This window comes from Balaenoptera ricei, chromosome 12 (genome assembly GCF_028023285.1).
Source record: "Balaenoptera ricei isolate mBalRic1 chromosome 12, mBalRic1.hap2, whole genome shotgun sequence".
Taxonomy (NCBI): Eukaryota; Metazoa; Chordata; class Mammalia; order Artiodactyla; family Balaenopteridae; genus Balaenoptera; species Balaenoptera ricei.
The window spans coordinates 52,903,943-52,922,125 of record NC_082650.1 but is presented as its reverse complement, the minus strand read 5'-3'; the positions used below and the strand labels follow the sequence as shown (position 1 = coordinate 52,922,125).

The 18,183-nt window shown below is 36.0% G+C and overlaps 1 protein-coding gene across 3 annotated transcripts in view; it reads right to left on the bottom strand.

The window, feature by feature from the left end:
• Window positions 1–18,183, bottom strand: part of PDSS2 (decaprenyl diphosphate synthase subunit 2) — a 263,549-nt gene that overhangs the window by 44,398 nt on the left and 200,968 nt on the right. For all 3 annotated transcript variants that reach the window (XM_059941480.1, XM_059941479.1, XM_059941481.1), the window contains 2 exons: window positions 9,880–10,053; window positions 8,810–8,941 (listed from right to left, as the gene is read on the bottom strand). In XM_059941480.1, coding sequence (XP_059797463.1) covers window positions 8,810–8,941; window positions 9,880–10,053 — 306 coding nt within the window. The remainder of the gene's footprint in view (window positions 1–8,809; window positions 8,942–9,879; window positions 10,054–18,183) is intronic.

The following is an 18,183-nucleotide window of genomic DNA, read 5'->3' as shown; positions in this document are numbered from 1 at the left end:
CTTTTCGTCTTGTTTGTAGTTTCCTTTGCTTTGCAAAAGCTTTTAAGTTTCATTAGGTCCCATTTGTTTATTTTTGTTTTTATTTCCATTACTCTAGGAGGTGGATCAAAAAAGATCTTGCTGTGATTTATGTCAAAGAGTGTTCTGCCTGTGTTTTCCTCTAAGAGTTTTATAGTGTCCGGTCTTACATTTAGGTCTCAAATCCATTTTGAGTTTATTTTTGTGTATGGTGTTAGAGAGTGTTCTAATTTCATTCTTTTACATGTGGCTGTCCAGTTTTCCCAGCACCACTTATTGAACAGGCTGTCTTTTCTCCATTGTATATTCTTGCCTCCTTTATCAAAAATAAGGTGACCAAAGGTGCATGGGTTTATCTCTGGGCTTTCTATCCTGTTCCATTGATGTATATTTCTGTTTTTGTGCCAGTACCATATTGTCTTGATTACTGTAGCTTTGTATTATAGTCTGAAGTCAGGGAGTCTGAATCCTCCAGCCCCATTTTTTTCCCTCAAGCAGAAGTCTTGTTATCGCTTATAATCCATTTTCCTTACTAGGCACTCTTGGAATCCGGAAGAGACGTGAAATATAAAATTACAGTTTGACTAAGAAAAAAAATCTACCCAGATCTCAGAAAGCCATGAGCAAGGAAATGAGGCTGACAGGAGAACTGAGCTGTTTCCTCCTGTGGCCAGGTCCCAAGGTGATGTCCACCAACCCTGACAGTGTATCTCAAGCCACCATGTCAAAAATCAAACTTATACCAATGTTCCCACTTCACTTTCCTGTTTTTATTTATGGCACAATTCTTTCTGTTATCCAAGTTCAAAATCCTCATTTTGGCCTCTGACCACCCCTCCCCAGTAGACATCTGCCAGGTTCTTCCTATCATATCAGTTTTCAGGTCCTATATAATTTCTCTCTGAAGTGAATTTTATACCTAACCTCCTTACCTTCCCATTCTCATGGCCAATACTCTGATTAGGACTTTTTCCCTGCACTTATCAACAGATTCCCCACAACCTCCTGACTGATCTCCTTTTCTATAGTATCTCCTTGTTCTTCTGATTCTATATAACGTAGTTAGATATAACTCTCTAAAACACATTTCAAACCCTGACAATACTTGGCTCAGAAACTTCAATTTCTGCTCCATGAGTTCTGAATCAAGTTCATTTTCTACAAACATCCCAAAATCCTTTTTTTTAATTGAGGTAAAATTCACATAACATAAATGTGAATTTATGTTACTCAGTGACATCTAATACATTCACGATGTTGTGCAACCATCACCACTATCTAGTTCCAGAACATTTTTGTCATGTTGTAACATGTAGCAATACTTCATTCCTTTTTATGGCTGGATAATAATCCATTGCATGGATATACCATATTTTGTTTATCCATTCATCATTTGATGGACACTGGGTCGTTTCCACTTTTTGGCTTTTGTAAATATTGCTATACATGTTTTTGTTTGAACCAAAGTCTTTAAGTATAGTCATTATGTACTATTTTGGCAATTCTTCATCTATTCTTATACTGCCCCATGTTTTTCACCTTCCATCCAAATTATAATACTTCTTTTTTCTTTGAATACACTGCATGCTTACCCATCTGCAACCCTTTTTCATGGTTTCTGTTGTGTAGGAAGCCCTTATTCCCATCTTTGTTGTCAAGATCTTCTTCAAGGACTATCTCAGATATCCCTTACTTCATAAACCCTTTCTTGACTTTTCCAACTGGATTCAAACTCTTTTTCCTCTGAGCTGCCCCACTGGCATCAATTACAGTATTCCTTATATTTGTGTGCTTCTCTTAACAAGGCCAAGACAACCGTCAGGCAATTTACTGCTGTATCTCCTACAGTCAAGCACTTTGTTTCCTTAAGTGCTCAGAAAACCTTAAGAAATATTTTAACTTAGGAGATATTGAGAGCGATTTCATAGTCTTTGTGGTCTCACATAGAGTCCTTTCAAATGCCCACACTCTACACCCTCTATGGTAGAGGATGTTGTATTATTCCTTTTGAAACAACTCAAAATAACTTAAATAATTAGAAAAATATCACGTGGCATTAATGAGGACTCTCTGAATGTGCACTTTCTCTTTTGTTTAAGAATATATATGTGTTATATTCATGCACATCAGCCTTGCCTGGAAATTTTTGTTTCACTTTTTGAATAAGAAGTAAAAGTAGGATATCTAGGGACAACTGAGTTATAGTTTAGCACTGGTAATATGTAGTTCACTTAAGGTATTTTATGGATGGTTATGACAGTGTCAGAATGTCACAAGCCTAAGTGACATTTCAGTACTTTCAGAAATAGCCAAGAAAAAAATAATCATAATTCTTATTTCTTCAGGTGACTTATAATGGCAGCAGAAAACTAAAAGGATCATTAAAAATAAAGTTTGCTGACCTGCAATAGCCTCTGGACTCCCTGAGAGAGTCAGAGCTCTGTGATTCTCTGAAGGATTCTACCTTCTTCTATTAGGAATCAAAATGATAGCTGAGTAATGACTTCACCTCCCTAGGGTGAATCACCCATTCACTATCAGTATTTTTACCTGATCATTATTTTTCAGCAGCTACAAATTTAAATTTAAAATTAAGGTAGGGAGGGATCTGTAGAATTTAGTATGGAGACATTGCTTAACAAATATTTTTCATCTGTTTCTGGTCTGGCCTGGTGCTCTAAACTGCCTCTTACAAAAGTGCATAGTGTGTGTACACCTGAGGGTGCGATGGAAGAGAGCTGTCCGATCTTAAGATTTGGGGAAGACGGGGAAGTTGGAGGGGGTAGCAGGGCCTGATATGAAAAATTCCAGAGGTGCTGTGCTTCTTGGCTTCGCAGTGATGTTGAATGGGCGCTAAGGGTATGTGATCCCCTCTTCCCTTCCTTTCCGGTCATTAATTCTCACTCTCCCTAAGCAGGAAATCAAAAGGGTAGATGGGACGCAAACCTGTCTATAATTTTACATGTGATAATAACAAATCATAGTTGTCTTCCATCATTGGGAGCAAGACTTTTCTATTTCTAAGTGTCAAAGACAGTATTTAGCTTCTAATAGAGATAAATATTTTCTTATAATGCATCTCTTGCCTAAGAGATTATTTAAAGAAATTTCTTAGATTTAGTTGAGAGCTGAAAGGGACCTTAGAAAGGATCTAGTTCAATGCCATCATTTTGCAAAAAAAAAAAAATAAAAAGGATGTTAAAGAACGTGACCAAGGTAAACAGATGCTAGCAGAGCCCAAACTGGAATCCAGGTCTTCCAAATCCTGGTCCTCTATGGACCATTTCTGCTATGCCAACTTGATTCTTTCTATTTAACAAAACAGGGTGCCACCAGTTTTGTCCCCCGAAGACCACACCACACACACTTTTTGACAAATACTAATTAGATGACTATTCCAAGTAAGTTACTATACAGGACTATTGGTAATTCAAAGGTAAATTCACTATGATCCTTAAGGATCTTACAATAAAATTCAAAACCTGGGAGAAGAAAGGTTTACAAAAATGCAGAGGAGAAAAATACACAGAAAGTTGGAAAGAGAGCACTAGAACTAATTTCAGGATTAATAAGCAGCCTCCTTGAGATTCAGGATAGAATGTCCCTCTCAAGTGTTATGCAAATTGTGTTCCCTAACTCTGACTAGGCGGTGTTCACAGAACAAGATCATTATTATAGACAGCTTTATATAAACATGAATAAAATTTAGAAAATTAAAATAAACTCAAGTAAGGAGTCTTTAATCTGAAAAATGTTGCCCCCTGCATGACAGAAACTGATTTCTTAAATTTCTTATTTGCTTCAGACGAATTCACCTTCTCTTCTTCTGTGACCCTGTTCATGACTCAGACATGTAGATATAAGAAGGGCCCGAAGTCCATGGAGCAAATCACAGCAGTCTGGTGGGGCCTTGAGGTGGGCAATAAACTGCCAGTTCTTCCTGAAGGATGAGGATTTAGAGATGATCACAGGGGACCTAGGTTGGAGGATGTAACCCCATCTGCTCATGGGTGTCATCTTGGCAGAGTTTACTGACCTCTGGACAAGATCTATTTAATTTACTTGAGATAATGCCTAAGGCATAGGCTATTTGGAAAGGATATCCCTTTGAACTGAAAATCAAATTGAAGATAATGATTTGGGAATATTTCACCAGCTGTTTAGGAAATCCTGGACTCTCATGTAGTCTATATTTACAACTCTGCATGCTTGCAAAGACACTAAGAGTTAAATATGTTCCTTTCCTGTGAAGCTTCTTTAAAATTAATATCTATGCTGCATATATATATATATATATATATATATATATATATATATATATATACACACACACACACATATATATATGTATATATGTGAATAGCCAATGGAGACTTGATAGCTTTCATTTAACATATTTAGCTGGATCTTTTCAACCAAAATGTATATCTGCAATGTATTCTAATGTAACCCAATTAGAGCTACTAACACCATCTGTATATACATTTTTGGTTCAGCTGTCAAAAAACACACAAATACAATGCTCATAATACAATATTCAATAGTTGTGTAATATTTTATTGTACTATACTTCATTTAACTTTTTTCTATTTTCAAATGGATCAATTTTCATTTTCTTCCTTTTACGATTAGTATTTTACTACATATTTTAATATGTAAATCTTTGCCCACATCTCTGATATTTTTCTTGGGATACATTACTAGAAGTGCAATTACTATAGCAAAGTATATAAACTTTTAAACCAAAGGTTTAAGAATATATATATATATATGTAAAGTATTTAAAGAGTCTAATAACACAAGACTTCTAACAAAATATCCTAGCACTCTCCAGACTTTGTCTGTCTCATTTCCCTCTCTTTAGCTGTTTCTTCTGTTTATCTACAAATACTGTTTTCTTGATTTTTAAATTTTAAGACATTATCTATTGATCCTATGATAAAAGGAATAATTACATTTCTTACATGACCAAAAACATTCCTTTCCCCTACCCTCTCCCCAGTGATTATACTTTTTGGTTTAAATCAGTATTTGGTATTTATATTTTTATGCTATATAAATATTATCCTCTAAGCCATGTAAAGTATTATGATTACATTTTCTTTCTTATACATTAAAAATTTATTCACTACAGCTAAGAGCTGCCTCATTTTATATCATATGTTTAATGTGGTTGTTTAAAAAAGTGGGCCCCAAATTCTTTGAAATTGTTCCCAGTGATAGTTGAGGTATACAGCCCCTCCCCTTGATTCTGGGTGGGCTTGTGACTTTTTTTTTTTTTTTAATTTATTTATTATTTTTATTTTTGGCTGTGTTGGGTCTTTGTCTCTGTGTGGGTGATTTCTCCAGTTGCGGTGAGTGGGGGCCACTCTTCATCGCGGTGCGCGGGCCTCTCACTGTCGCAGCCTCTCCCGTTGCGGAGCAGAGGCTCCAGATGCTCAGGCTCAGCAGTTGTGGCTCATGGGGTCCAGCCGCTCCGCGGCATTTGGGATCCTCCCAGACCAGGGCTCGAACCCGTGTCCCCAGCACTGGCAGGCAGACTCTCAACCACTGCACCACAAGGGAAGCCCGCTTGTGACTATTTTGATAGGAGATCATGAAAATGGCGGGTGATTTCAGAGGCTGGTCATAAAAGAAGATGCAGCCTCTGCCTTGTTTGCTGGAAGGAACACTTGTGTTTGGAGTTCTGAGTTGGCAAGAAAGAAGTCTGACTACTCTGAGGCTGCCATGCTGTGAGGAAGCCAAGCCAAGTGGAGGAGCCATGTGTGAGTACTCTGGTTGGTAAGAAGCCTGGTTTTCTTGACAGCCCAGCCTAGGTGCCAGGTGTGAGTGGAGACTCCAGATGATTCCAGTCCCCAGCATCACTGAATCACCTCTAGCCTCTGGGTCTTTCCAGCTGAGGCCCCAGACATCATGGAGCAGTCATCCCTTCTGTGCATTGTCCAAATTCCTGACCTACAGAATCCATGAACATAATAAAATGTTTATTTTAAGCAGCTAAGTTTTGGGGTAATTTGTTATGCAGCAGTGGTAACTGGTACCCTTAGTTTTCTATGTTCCTATTATTAATTTGTCCCTAAATTCTCAATATGGCCAAGTACATTAGGGGATCATCAGTTCCATTGTTTCCTTGGAGATATTACTTCTGCAGATGTCTGTCCTCTTGTCCCAGTCAAGCCTGGATGCAGAGCCATCAGCCTAGGACTTGCATGGGTGAGAGACAGTGTGGCATGTTATTGTACTTACAGATGTGGGCCCTGCAGCCAGGCTGCCTGGGTTTGCATCCTGGCTCCACCACTTACCAGTGCTGTGTGACTGTGCTCAAGTTAATCTCTCTCTGCTTCAGGTTTCTCATTAGAACAGTGGTTGGCACAAAGTAAGTGCTCTTATTGTTGGCATTCTTGTTGTTGTTTATTATTCTTCCCTTCATATTGTCCTGGGAATTCCCATCATCTCACACCTATGTCTGATGCCCTAGTTCCTAAATTCCACATCTTTTTCTTTCTTGGTTATTCCCTTGATAGAATACATCACCAGCTCCCTAAAAAAAGATGCTTAGGAGGTAAGTTTTTTGAGACTTTATGCTTTAATTGTCTTTATTTAACATCACACTTGATAGTATGACTGGCATAAAATTCTAAGTTGGAAACAATTTCTCTTTGAATGTTGAAGTTATTACTTCATTGTCTTGAAGCTTTCAGTGTCACTACTAAGACAATTCTGATTCTTGATCCTTTGTACGTAGGTTTTTCTTTCTGGAAGTATTAAGATCTCTTCTTTATCCCCATTGTTTCAAAATTTGATAATGATGTCACTTGGTGTGGGTCTTTTAAAATTCATAATTTAGAGTGCCGTTTCAATTTGGAGACACCTTCAGGTCCTTCATTTCTTAGAATTTTTCTTTTCTTTTAATTCTTTATTAATTTTTCATCCCCATTTTCATGAAGTCTCTTTCTGGGACTCATAATAGATATAAGATCTCTCAAATTGGTCCTCTAATTTTCTTATCTTTTCTATTTTCTATTGTCTTTTTAGTCAATTTTCTGGGAGATTTTTTTAATATCTTCCATTCTTCTGATTTTTTTAAAAAATATATTTATTTATTTTATTTATTTATTTTTCGCTGTGTTGGGTCATCATTGCTGCACGAGGGCTTCCTCTAGTTGCGGTGAGCGGCGGGTTACTCTTTGTTGCGGTGCACAGGCTTCTCATTGCGGTGGCTTCTCTTGTTGCGGAGCACCGGCTCTAGGTGCGTGGGCTTCAGTAGTTGTGGCACACGGGCTCTAGAGAACAGGCTCAGCAGCTGTGGCACACGGGCTTTGTTGCTCTGCAGCATGTGGGATCTTCCCAGTCCAGGGCTCGAGCCTGTGTCCCCTGCATTGGCAAGCGGATTCTTAACCACTGCACCACCAGGGAAGCCCCTTCTTCTGATTTTTTTTTTTTAATTCTGCTTTCATATTTTTGTACTTTATAATTCTGACTTCTTATTCTTGAATTGTCCTTTTTTACATATCACCTGTTCTTATTTCATGGATTTAATATCTTATCTCACTGAATATATTGATTGTAGTACATTTGGAAATGTCTTTTTTCCCCCTTGCACTGCCTCTGTTTCCTCTAAGTTCCCTCCTTTTTTTTTTTTTTTTTTATTCAGTTTGCTTTTGACTTGTTCTTTCATGGCAGAGGCTGCTCTCAAACGCCTGGTCCTTTATTAGCTATTCTACTTCAGTTGGATATTCTGTGCCCTTGGATACTCTGAGGCTCATCAACTGGTGGACCTCACTGTAAGGCAGCTGGCCAGGGTTACAGCATGTTTACTGAGGGAGCCCCAAAAGTCCACATCTGCAGGGCTTTTCCTCTGGGTTTGACAGTTTCCCCAGAAAGGAATCCTCTCATTTTCTACCTGGTGAATATAACGATTTTAAGCTGGCTGTAAGTATTTTGAGATCTATTAGGGAGGAGTGGTTGGAGAGGGAAAATCTTATCTTTCCAAAGCAGATTATCTGAGGGTCTCTCTACTTGAAGTGTGCCATCTACCTCCGCCTCAGCTGTGCCTGCTTTCCCATGTCCAGTCTCAGATTAACCCAATCAATTAGAACAACCAAGTTAAATAAATTCCATGAAGGTTCGGATAAAAAGGCAAGAATTTTTTGTACCTGGATTTAAAAAAACCCAAAAAAGTTTCTGGATTTAAGAAAAACCCAAAAAAGCTCCCTCTCATCTTCCATACCTTCCCTCCCCCACAAAAAAGTAGAAAATTCACCCAAGTCCCTTTACCCCTCCTACTTAACCATACTTTTTTTGTTTTTTCCTTTGATAATGCCTCAGAACTTGAGTATTCAGGATCCAAGTTTGTTTTAAAATAACCCAATGAAGTGACAGGCGGAGCTCCTGGAATTCTGCAGCTTGTGCTAGAGTCTACATATGGGAAGTTGCCGTCAGTTAAAGGGTAGTGCTGTTACCATAGCCCAATTTTTGAAAGCCTTTAGAAAAAAAAAATCATCTGAGTAAATTAGTATTCATCACAGGCACAGATTTTGTATTGCAGTTTTCTATGAATTCAGATAATAAGAAAACACAGTACTGCAGTCTCTAACTTTTAACTAACATTTACCTCTCAAAAATGTATATTATAAATTAAGAATTTTACCTGTTATATGAATAAGCTCTTATATGACTGATCTATATGCTCCATATGGCTGATTAGTCTTAGATTATCATAAAATATGAGCTATGTTTTAAAATCAACCAAATACTATTGGTACCTAAAATAAGAGTAATTTCATTTTACCTCTCTGATCTGCTTAATCCACAAATCTCTTCCAAGAAACTCCTGATGTAAGACTACAGGAGCTGAGTTTAGATTAAAAGTCAAGGAGTCACTGGTCTTTTCTTTAATAAAAGGCTGGAGATCAGAATTTATCTAGAAGGAGTAGTGAAAAGAGTTAAATCAGTGAAATGCATATACATTGGCATGTTTTAGTCATATTCAGAAGCACCAGTTACTACAGTGAAAAATTAAGCTTAAGGAACTCAGTTTTTAGATGTACTTAATAAGCAAAAGAACAGCTCATATGATTAACAATAATCTTAAAAAAACTTCTAAAATACTTTTCCCCTAACATATTCCTTTTTTATTTGGCAGCAGCCTTTATTTTGCTTTTTAAGTTCAAGGTAAGGATCAGAAATTATATTTATTTAATAAATATAATCAAATAATAAATAAATTAATCAAAGATTTAATAAAGTACATAAAAACTCATCTGGAGATATTACATATTTTTGTATATATTTCCCACTTCTTATGAGCTATTTAAGTGACATCTAAGAAATATGTACTAAATGGAATTTAAAATTACATATACATGGAGGTAACAAAATAACAGCTAATCTTGAGACATCTTATATTTCATTATGCCCATTCAAAAGAATCAGTTATTGGAATTAAAGCTTTCAATTTTGCTCCATATATTTCTAAATTTCATTAACTTTCCACAGTTTGTTTTACATAGGAACTATAAGGGAACTGTAACAAAAATGCAAATATTCTTCCATTTTGTGACTGGCAACATTACATGTTATTTAATAATTTGCAAGAGTTCTTTCAAGAACCCTTTCAGGTGGTAAGAAGAGACAAACATCACAAATATGGTTTAAGTAAGCTGTAGCTTTCTATCAAAATTATGCAGTACTCACCAATCGTACTGTTTATATTATGTAATAACCACCACGAATGATAGATTTTATGTACTCAATAAACAGTTTTTGAGATATAAAAGCAGTTTATTAAATGGTAAAAGGGTTCTTGCGTATCATTTTAGCTATTTAAATACAGAAAAAATAGAAAGGGTATGCAAATACCTTATGACTCATGGCCATGTGCTTCCCATACTGAAATGCCATATCCTGAACCTCAGCATCATGCTTTGCTAATTCCATTGCAGCTTGGCAGCTCTTTGCTAATAAAGCACCATGGGAGAGAAAAGTCTGCTCCTTCCAAGTCAATATTCCAATATCATCTGTGATATGATTTTCCTAAAAATTACAACAAAAGCCAAGATAAAAAGGTTTTAGGAGTAATTTAATTGTTTCGGTTTTTGAAGAATAAGCATTAAGAAATGAACTATTCAAAACACTCAGGCTGTTGCAATAAGACAGAACTAAAAGATGCTGACCATCACCTCTACCTAAAGAGAACTAAGGAGGTGGGAACTGCTTTTTTAGGGTAATTGGGAAAAAAATGAAAGAAATGCTGAAGCAAATTTTATTTTGAGCTAGGGAACTTCTATTAAAATATACTTATAAGGCAAAATTAGAAACTTAGACCTTCAAACTAACTCTCTTCTAGATTCATATCAGTTCTTAATTAAGTGTTAGTATTCCAAAATACAAGGATCCTATTGTCTTTAACTTATGTTAAAATGTCAAGGGCATAGTGAAGGAACTGCATTCTCTTATAAGCAGGTAGATAGAAAAATCAGAGAGAAGGTAACCCATTACAATGGAGTATGATTAGATCATACTATTCATCAAAGTTTATTCCCATAAGAAGAAACAAGATGATAAGGGAAGACATAACTGTAGTTTATTTAATTTCATCTTTTTACATTATGAAAATCACGGTAGTATCTTTAAGTAAGCATAAGCATACACATACCTACTGACTCTAGACCAGTGATGTCCAATGAAATTATAATGTAAGCCCCATATGCAATTAAAAATTTGCTAGTAGCTACATTAAAAAAGTAAAAAGAAACAGGTGACATTAATCTTAATGACATTTTATCTATCCCAATATATCTAAAATATTACTATAATAAAATAAAACATAATCAATATAAAATTATTAATAATATTTTACATTCTTTTTTTACCCTAACTTTTCAAAATCAGTGTGTATTTTACACTTACAGCACATCACTAGTGACATTTCAAGTACTCAGTAGGTACAAGGAGCTGGTGGCTACCCTAGTGGACAGCTCTGCTTTAGGCAGTTAGCTCTCTGAGGACAAGAATGATGAAGCCATATACATAATGATGCTCATTTTACGGTGTTTCTTTGAAACCTCAAGCTAACTAGAACCCATCCAGAAGGATTAATTAACCCAAACACTTTACTTCCTGCCGCCCATACTACAATCCTTCTCCTTCCACCATTATTTGGGGACAAAATAAAAAATAATAAGAAAACTTAGACACCATTAAAAAATGATCTTAGATTTAGCCCCACCTCTTTCACCATGTTGAAGGGAATCTTCAACCCATTGGTCAGATCAAATTCTCGACTTAATTTTATATGCTTTTAAACAAAAAGAGAGTTCCACTTATAGCAACAGTTACAAATATGCAACATGGTATTGTGTAATAATCAAAAAGCCACTTGGGGAGAAACAGTGCATAAACTGCTTCATAAAACATTACAAATAAATAATAGCATTTAATTTTGGAAATCTGAGAATGGATTTTAAAATATGTGAAGTTAATATCATATTAATAAACCTAGATAAAAACAATATTATCTCTCCAGATATACTAAAGATGCATTTGACAAAATTCAACTCCTATTCTTGATGGGAAAAAAGCTCTGAATAGAAACAGGAACAGATGCGTATTTCTTCTTTTTTTTAAATGTATATACTGCAATTTTATTTCAATGGCACAAATGAAGTTAGCGTGTAGGAAATTTATTTATTTATTATTTAAAAAAATATTTATTTATTTGGTTGTGCCGGGTCTTAGTTGTGGTGGGCGGGCTCCTTAGCTGAGGCTCAAGGGCTCCTTAGTTGCGGCAGCCAGGCTCCTTGGTTGCAGCTCCAGGGCTCCTTAGTTGAGGCATGCGGGCTCCTTAGCTGTGGCATGCGAACACTTAGTTGCAGCATGTGAACTCTTAGTTGCGGCATGCATGTGGGATCTAGTTCCCTGACAAGGGATCAACCCAGACCCCCTGAATTGGGAGCACAGTCTTATCCACTGCGCCACCAGGGAAGTCCTGCGTGTAGGAAATTTAAATGAAACAGTATGGTAAAAATAGCAGAGAACCAAAAAATCTAAAAAGCAAGTATACCTAAAGCATGAGAATTCATTAGTGTTTCATCTTCAATTTTGACTGACACCTGATGCTTGCAAATTTTGAAATAAACTTTGAGATCATGATCACTATTCTGAAGAGATTTCAGCACGAGCACTAAGATTTGTACATTCAGTTGGTTTGCAGTTGACTTGTTAGCCATTTACATACTATAGTACAGATTTGTCACTGGTCAGATCACAGTGTTGAAGGAAAGAAAGACCTTCCTGTAATTATATAGAAAGGATCCCCTAAACTGCACTCAGCTTAAGACATCCAATGTACAAGAGCACAAAAACCATCATAGTAATGTGGTTCCAAGGAACATAGTTTTGGTAAGGAAAATAACCTAAGCTCCTGTTTCCCATTTTAATTACTGAAATCGCTACCAATGACAAAAATGTCATATAGGACACTAAATGTATACAGTAATTCAAACTTCATGCAAAGAGCACATTTAGCAATCTGGGATAATGCAAAATGACCGGAAATATAACGAACGTGATTCAACACTGGTTCTTTTTGTCATTTTACACAGACGTCATGTTAATATTAGACCAAAGCACAAAATGTTTAGTGCATAAACCAATTTCTTTTTTAAGATCTATCATTTTTATCGTAGTTTTTTATCTTACTTTGGACCACTTGTACCCCGTACTCTATCCTACTATAGACTGTTTAACTTAATCAACAAAATCAAAAGTAATTTCTGACCAGATTTATGGGGGACATAAAAATTTATAACATCGAAGTGTCTGCATAACCAAAAGTACAATAATAAAGAAGAAAATGCCTCCTATTTCTTTTAGAAAATAGTACTTTGTAAGCTTGCTGCATCTTTAATGCTTTTACTATTGCATGACAATGAATAGTTGATAGAAAAAAAGAACTGTATACTTGAATTATGATAGCTCATCCATCACAGATTAATCTAATAATGAAGTTTCTGCAGAAACAGGAACTATTTTAACAAGGAAAAAAAAATGCCCTCATTCCAGATGTATATTTCTTTAATACGACAGGTGCCTGTGTTCGTGTGTGTGTGTGTGCACAAGCATGCATGATCACCCAGAAGTCAGCAAATACTTTATGGGGAAACACATGAGCCCTTCTTCCTAAAATCAGGAACAGGACAGAGATGAACACAATACCATTGCTATTTAACAATGTAATAGAAGAGGCAAGAAAAGGATAGCTGTATAAAAATTAGAAAGGAAGAGTTTAACTATCACTATTTGAAGACAGTATAACTGTATATTGGGGAAGACCAATATACAAAACTCAACCAAAAAACTACTAAAACAAGAAGATAATTCAGTAAGGTAGCAGCATATAAAACCAATATAATTTATAATTAACATAATAGATGTAACCATAGTTTTCATACATAAAAACTAATCAGAAAGTATTGTAAATAGGGTCTTTTCTTCCATTATATCTATGAAAAAAAGATTAAAAAGCTGGGAATAAACTTAGAAATATACAAAATTGATATGAAGAAAATGTTAAAGTACTACTGAAGGAAAGCAAGTTAAATAAATATAAAGGCATATCATGTTTAAAGATAGTAAGATCCAACCTCATAAAGTAACTTCAATAAAATTAACACCACCCCTCCCGGCCCCCAACTTAGGCAAGCTGATTCTAAAGTTCATATTGGAAACAGCATGAAGAATAACCAGAATAAGCAGGAAGCCATGAAAAAGAAGAGCAGTGTAGGGTGAGGTGGGGGGAAGAAAGGTAGATGAGGAGAGCTAATGATGTCTAGCCCTACCAGACACTATATTATAAAGCCTCGGTAATTAAAAAAAAAAAAAAGCGCACTTTTTAGATAGACAAACTATGGAACAAAATAGAAAGTCCAGGAATCAATCAAACTATACACAGGAATTTACTATAGTTTAGGGAAAAGTTGGACTTTTCAGTAAATGGTGCTGGTACAACTGAATAGCTTTCTGGAAGAAAATTAAGACTGATCTGCATTTTACACAATTTATCAGGATAAACTCCACATAGCAAAAAATAAAAGCAAAAGAACCACAGACAACAATAGAAGACAAAAGACAATAAGGAAAGGTATGTGCACTTCCTATCACAGATGAATGACAAATCTCCCTTTGGTAGGCTAATAATGGTCCCACACAGATAGCCACATCTTAATCCCTAGAGTCTGTGAATGTTACCTTACACGGTAAAGGGGACTTTGCAGTTATGTTAAGTTCAGGATCTTGAGATGGAGGAATTATCCCAGATTAACTGGATGAGCCTAATGCAGTCAAAAGGATCCTCATACAAGGGAGGCAGCAGGGTCTGAAGATGGAGGATGAAGCCATAAACCAAGAAATGAAGGTGGAAACTAGAAAGGGCAAGGAAAGGGATTCCCCACTAGAGCCTCCAGAAGGAATACAACCCTGACAACATCTTGATTTGGGGGCTTCTGACCAAAAAAACCAAAAACAAACAAACCACTTTCCACCGCCTTAAAGCATCATTCAGTGTTGGTGATGCTGTGAAGAAACAGGCATCTCAAATATGACCGGTAGAGTCTGTCATACAGAGTGAAGTAAGTCAGAAAGAGAGAAACAAATACCGTATGCTAACGCACATATATGGATTCTAAAAAAATGGTACTGATGAACCTAGCAGCAGGTCAGGAATAAAGACGCAGATCTAGAGAATGGACTTGAGGACACGGGGTGGGGGGAGGGGAAGCTGGGGCAAAGTGAGAGAGTGGCATGGACATATATACACTACCCAGTGTAAAATAGATAGCTAGTGGGAAGCAGCCGCATAGCACAGGGAGATCAGCTCGGTGCTTTGTGACCACCTAGAGGGGTGGGATAGGGAGGGTGGGAGGGAGACGCAAGAGGGAGGAGATATGGGGATATATGTATACATATAGCTGATTCACTTTGTAATACAGATGTATTACATCTGTACAGAAACTAACAAAACACTGTAAAACAATTATACTCCAATAAAGATATGTAAAAAATAAAATAAATAAACAAATAAATAATGATACTAAAAAGACATGAAAATGAAAAAAAAATGACTGGTGGAAGTGGAGATTGGATAGAAATTTTGTAATGTCTATCAAAATTACAAACGTATCTGCGCTGTGACTCAGCAATCCTACTTCCAGGAATTAATCCTACATACAAGCCCCCACACATGTGAAATTAAATACATACAAGGTTATGGTCTATTGTTCATCCAGCTGCCTGGGTGATCCTTTTAAAACATAAGCCAGACAGAAGCATACTGGCCTTTGTGCTGTTTTGCAAACACTCCAGGCCTGTTCCTCCTTCAGGCCTCCATACCTGCTATTCTCTGTCACTTACTCTCCCCAGATGTTTATATGGCTCAATTCCTCATTGCTTTTGGGTCTGTAATCAAATATCAATTCCACATCCCTTCCCCATCATTTCCTGTCTCTCTACCTTGCTTGAAATGTTTTTCCTTGATACTACTGGACCCCTGATATAGTTATTTGTTTAATGGCTTATTGCCTGTCTCCGTCACTAGAATGTCTGCTCCATGAAAGCAAGCTCTTCGTTTTGCCCTCTGCTGAATCATCAGCACCCAACAGAGTGCATTAAGTGTGCAATAATATTTGCTGAATCTTTATCTTTCTTTTGGTATCTTTCTCTTTCCCTCTTTTCCACCTTCCCCTATTCTTCCTATATTGAACATAATTAAGAATTGAAATAATTTTCCCTGAATGCCTTCCTACCACCCACAGAATCAAGATAAGCTCTTATAGCATAGGATTCAAGGCAATGGTACCAGGCAATACTTCTGGCTCCTTCTCCTACCCCAAATAGCCCCTCTGAGACCTGCATTTCAACAACACAGGACAATTTGGTGTTTCTTGAATAAAATATGTATTTTCACACTTGGGTGAATTAAAAATATTATTCCTTTCAAAGAGACTATCATCTCCTCCCATTAAATTGAACACATCCAGTTCAAATATCACTTCTTTGAGAAACACTCTCAAATACTCTCAAGAAATACTTTCCTCTTTAGACTAACATAGCCTTATTCATATTTCAAAATAGCCCTTAATTCTCTCTGAATTGTATGACTGCTTATTTGTTTGTTTCCTTGAGGACTGGACAGTCTTAATCACCTTTACATTTTTATTCACTTAGGCCACATTTAATTTTCAACAAATGCTTGTTAAATGAATAGAACTGTGTTCATCTGTTACATTAAGTAATTGTGTCCTTTTAAAAAATTTAAAAATTAATGAGTAGCTATATCCATTCAATGGAATGCTCTTGTGCAATAAAAAGGAAGAAAGCGCTGACACATGCTACGCCATGGATGAACCTCAAAAACACTACGCTCAGTGAGAGAAGCCATCCACGAGACCACGTACTGAATGATTCCATTTTTATGAAATGGAGATTAGTGGTTGCCTGGGCTGGGGGTGGGAACTGTAAATGGTCATGAGGGACCTAATAGGGTATGTGTGAAAATGTTCTAAAATTGATTTATGGTGATGGTTGTATCACTCAATAAAGTTACTAAAAATCATTGAATTGTATGCTTGAAATGGGTTAATTTTATGATATGTAAAGTATATCTCAATAAAGTTGCTAAAAAAGAAAAAGGGGTAATGAATATAAAATTTTACATTTCTTGGTCTCAAATGCTTAACATTTAAAAAAGTTATATGATTCTCAATTAACTTTTCGTGGTTTGTATACCATCTTCATGTATTCATATAACAAACATTTATTTAGTTTCTATTATGGGTTAGGTTCTTTGTAAAGCAATATAGATATGAATATATTTATTAATAGATATTTATTAATGAATAGCCTGTCTTCAAGAAGCTCACAATCCAGGAATGACATCTATATCTATCTATATGTGGATATTAATATAATAGATAAATCAATATAGTTCTATCTCAGAATAATTCTTGGAAGATCTCCAATGGTCAAAGATTCAGTTTTATTATATTTTCCTTACTGTGATTAAGACATTTTATTATTCACCATTTCTACATTTTAATTCAAGTAATACACGATCTCCGAAAAAAAAATTAGAAAATTCAGATAGCCGAGAAACAATTAATATATAGTCCCTTGAAATCTGCTATCGTAAGTTAATCAGGTCATAAGTCAATAATTCTGTTCCTAAATTAATCAGAAAATTTATTCCCTGAACATTAAATTATTACCTATCGTGACCTTGGTTACAAATGAAACAAAGTCCCTCCATTCATTTCTGTCAGCTTGCCATGTATACATTAAGAGAGCATGCTTTATTACAAAGGAAAAGTTAATGTACAATTGTAAAATACCAAGAAACTAGTTTGATAACCACATCCAAATTAGTATCTTCAGACATCAGATATACAGAATTGGTATGAAATGAACGAGTGCAGTCAGAGTAAATGAGATTCAGATATACTTAGAGCATCAACTTACATCTGTACAGTTTATAGAAGGAGGATACATTCAGTGAACATTGACTTTTGATGGGATTTTCTCTTTTTCAGAAAGGTAATATACGTCAACATACCTATTGAATGACTGTCAGACTGAAGGATATTAATTTTTAAAACGTAGGTCTCTCATTCACTGTAACATGACCTTTTTGCTCAAGCAAGGTTAGTTCAAAAAACACACAGGAAAAAAACCTGAAGCTTGCAAGATGATGTTTCCCAAGATAGTGGCACTGGTGGTTGTACTCAGATATAATATTCTGTTCTGCTACTGAGCTGTCTGGGGAATGTGTACTTTGAGTTGCTTTCCTAATGGTAGTAATACATTTGTACATACCTATTTACATGAAAGAAAGTGTGTTTGTAAAGTGGCTGCTTGGGATTAAAGGTCTAGTCCATGGTCACAGAACAAAGGCAAACTAATTGATTCAGGAAGATGTTCAAGCCCCAACCAGAACCTGCCGAGCCAAACTTCTATCTTTCACATTATCAGAGAAGAAGAGTGTTAAAAGTATTTTAAAGAAAGCATGCAAATATTTCCTGTTGTCATGCTTCTTACTTCAGATTCATATACTGAGCTGCTACCTTTATAATTTATCTTTAAAATATATCTTTGTATATTTATGCAGCATAA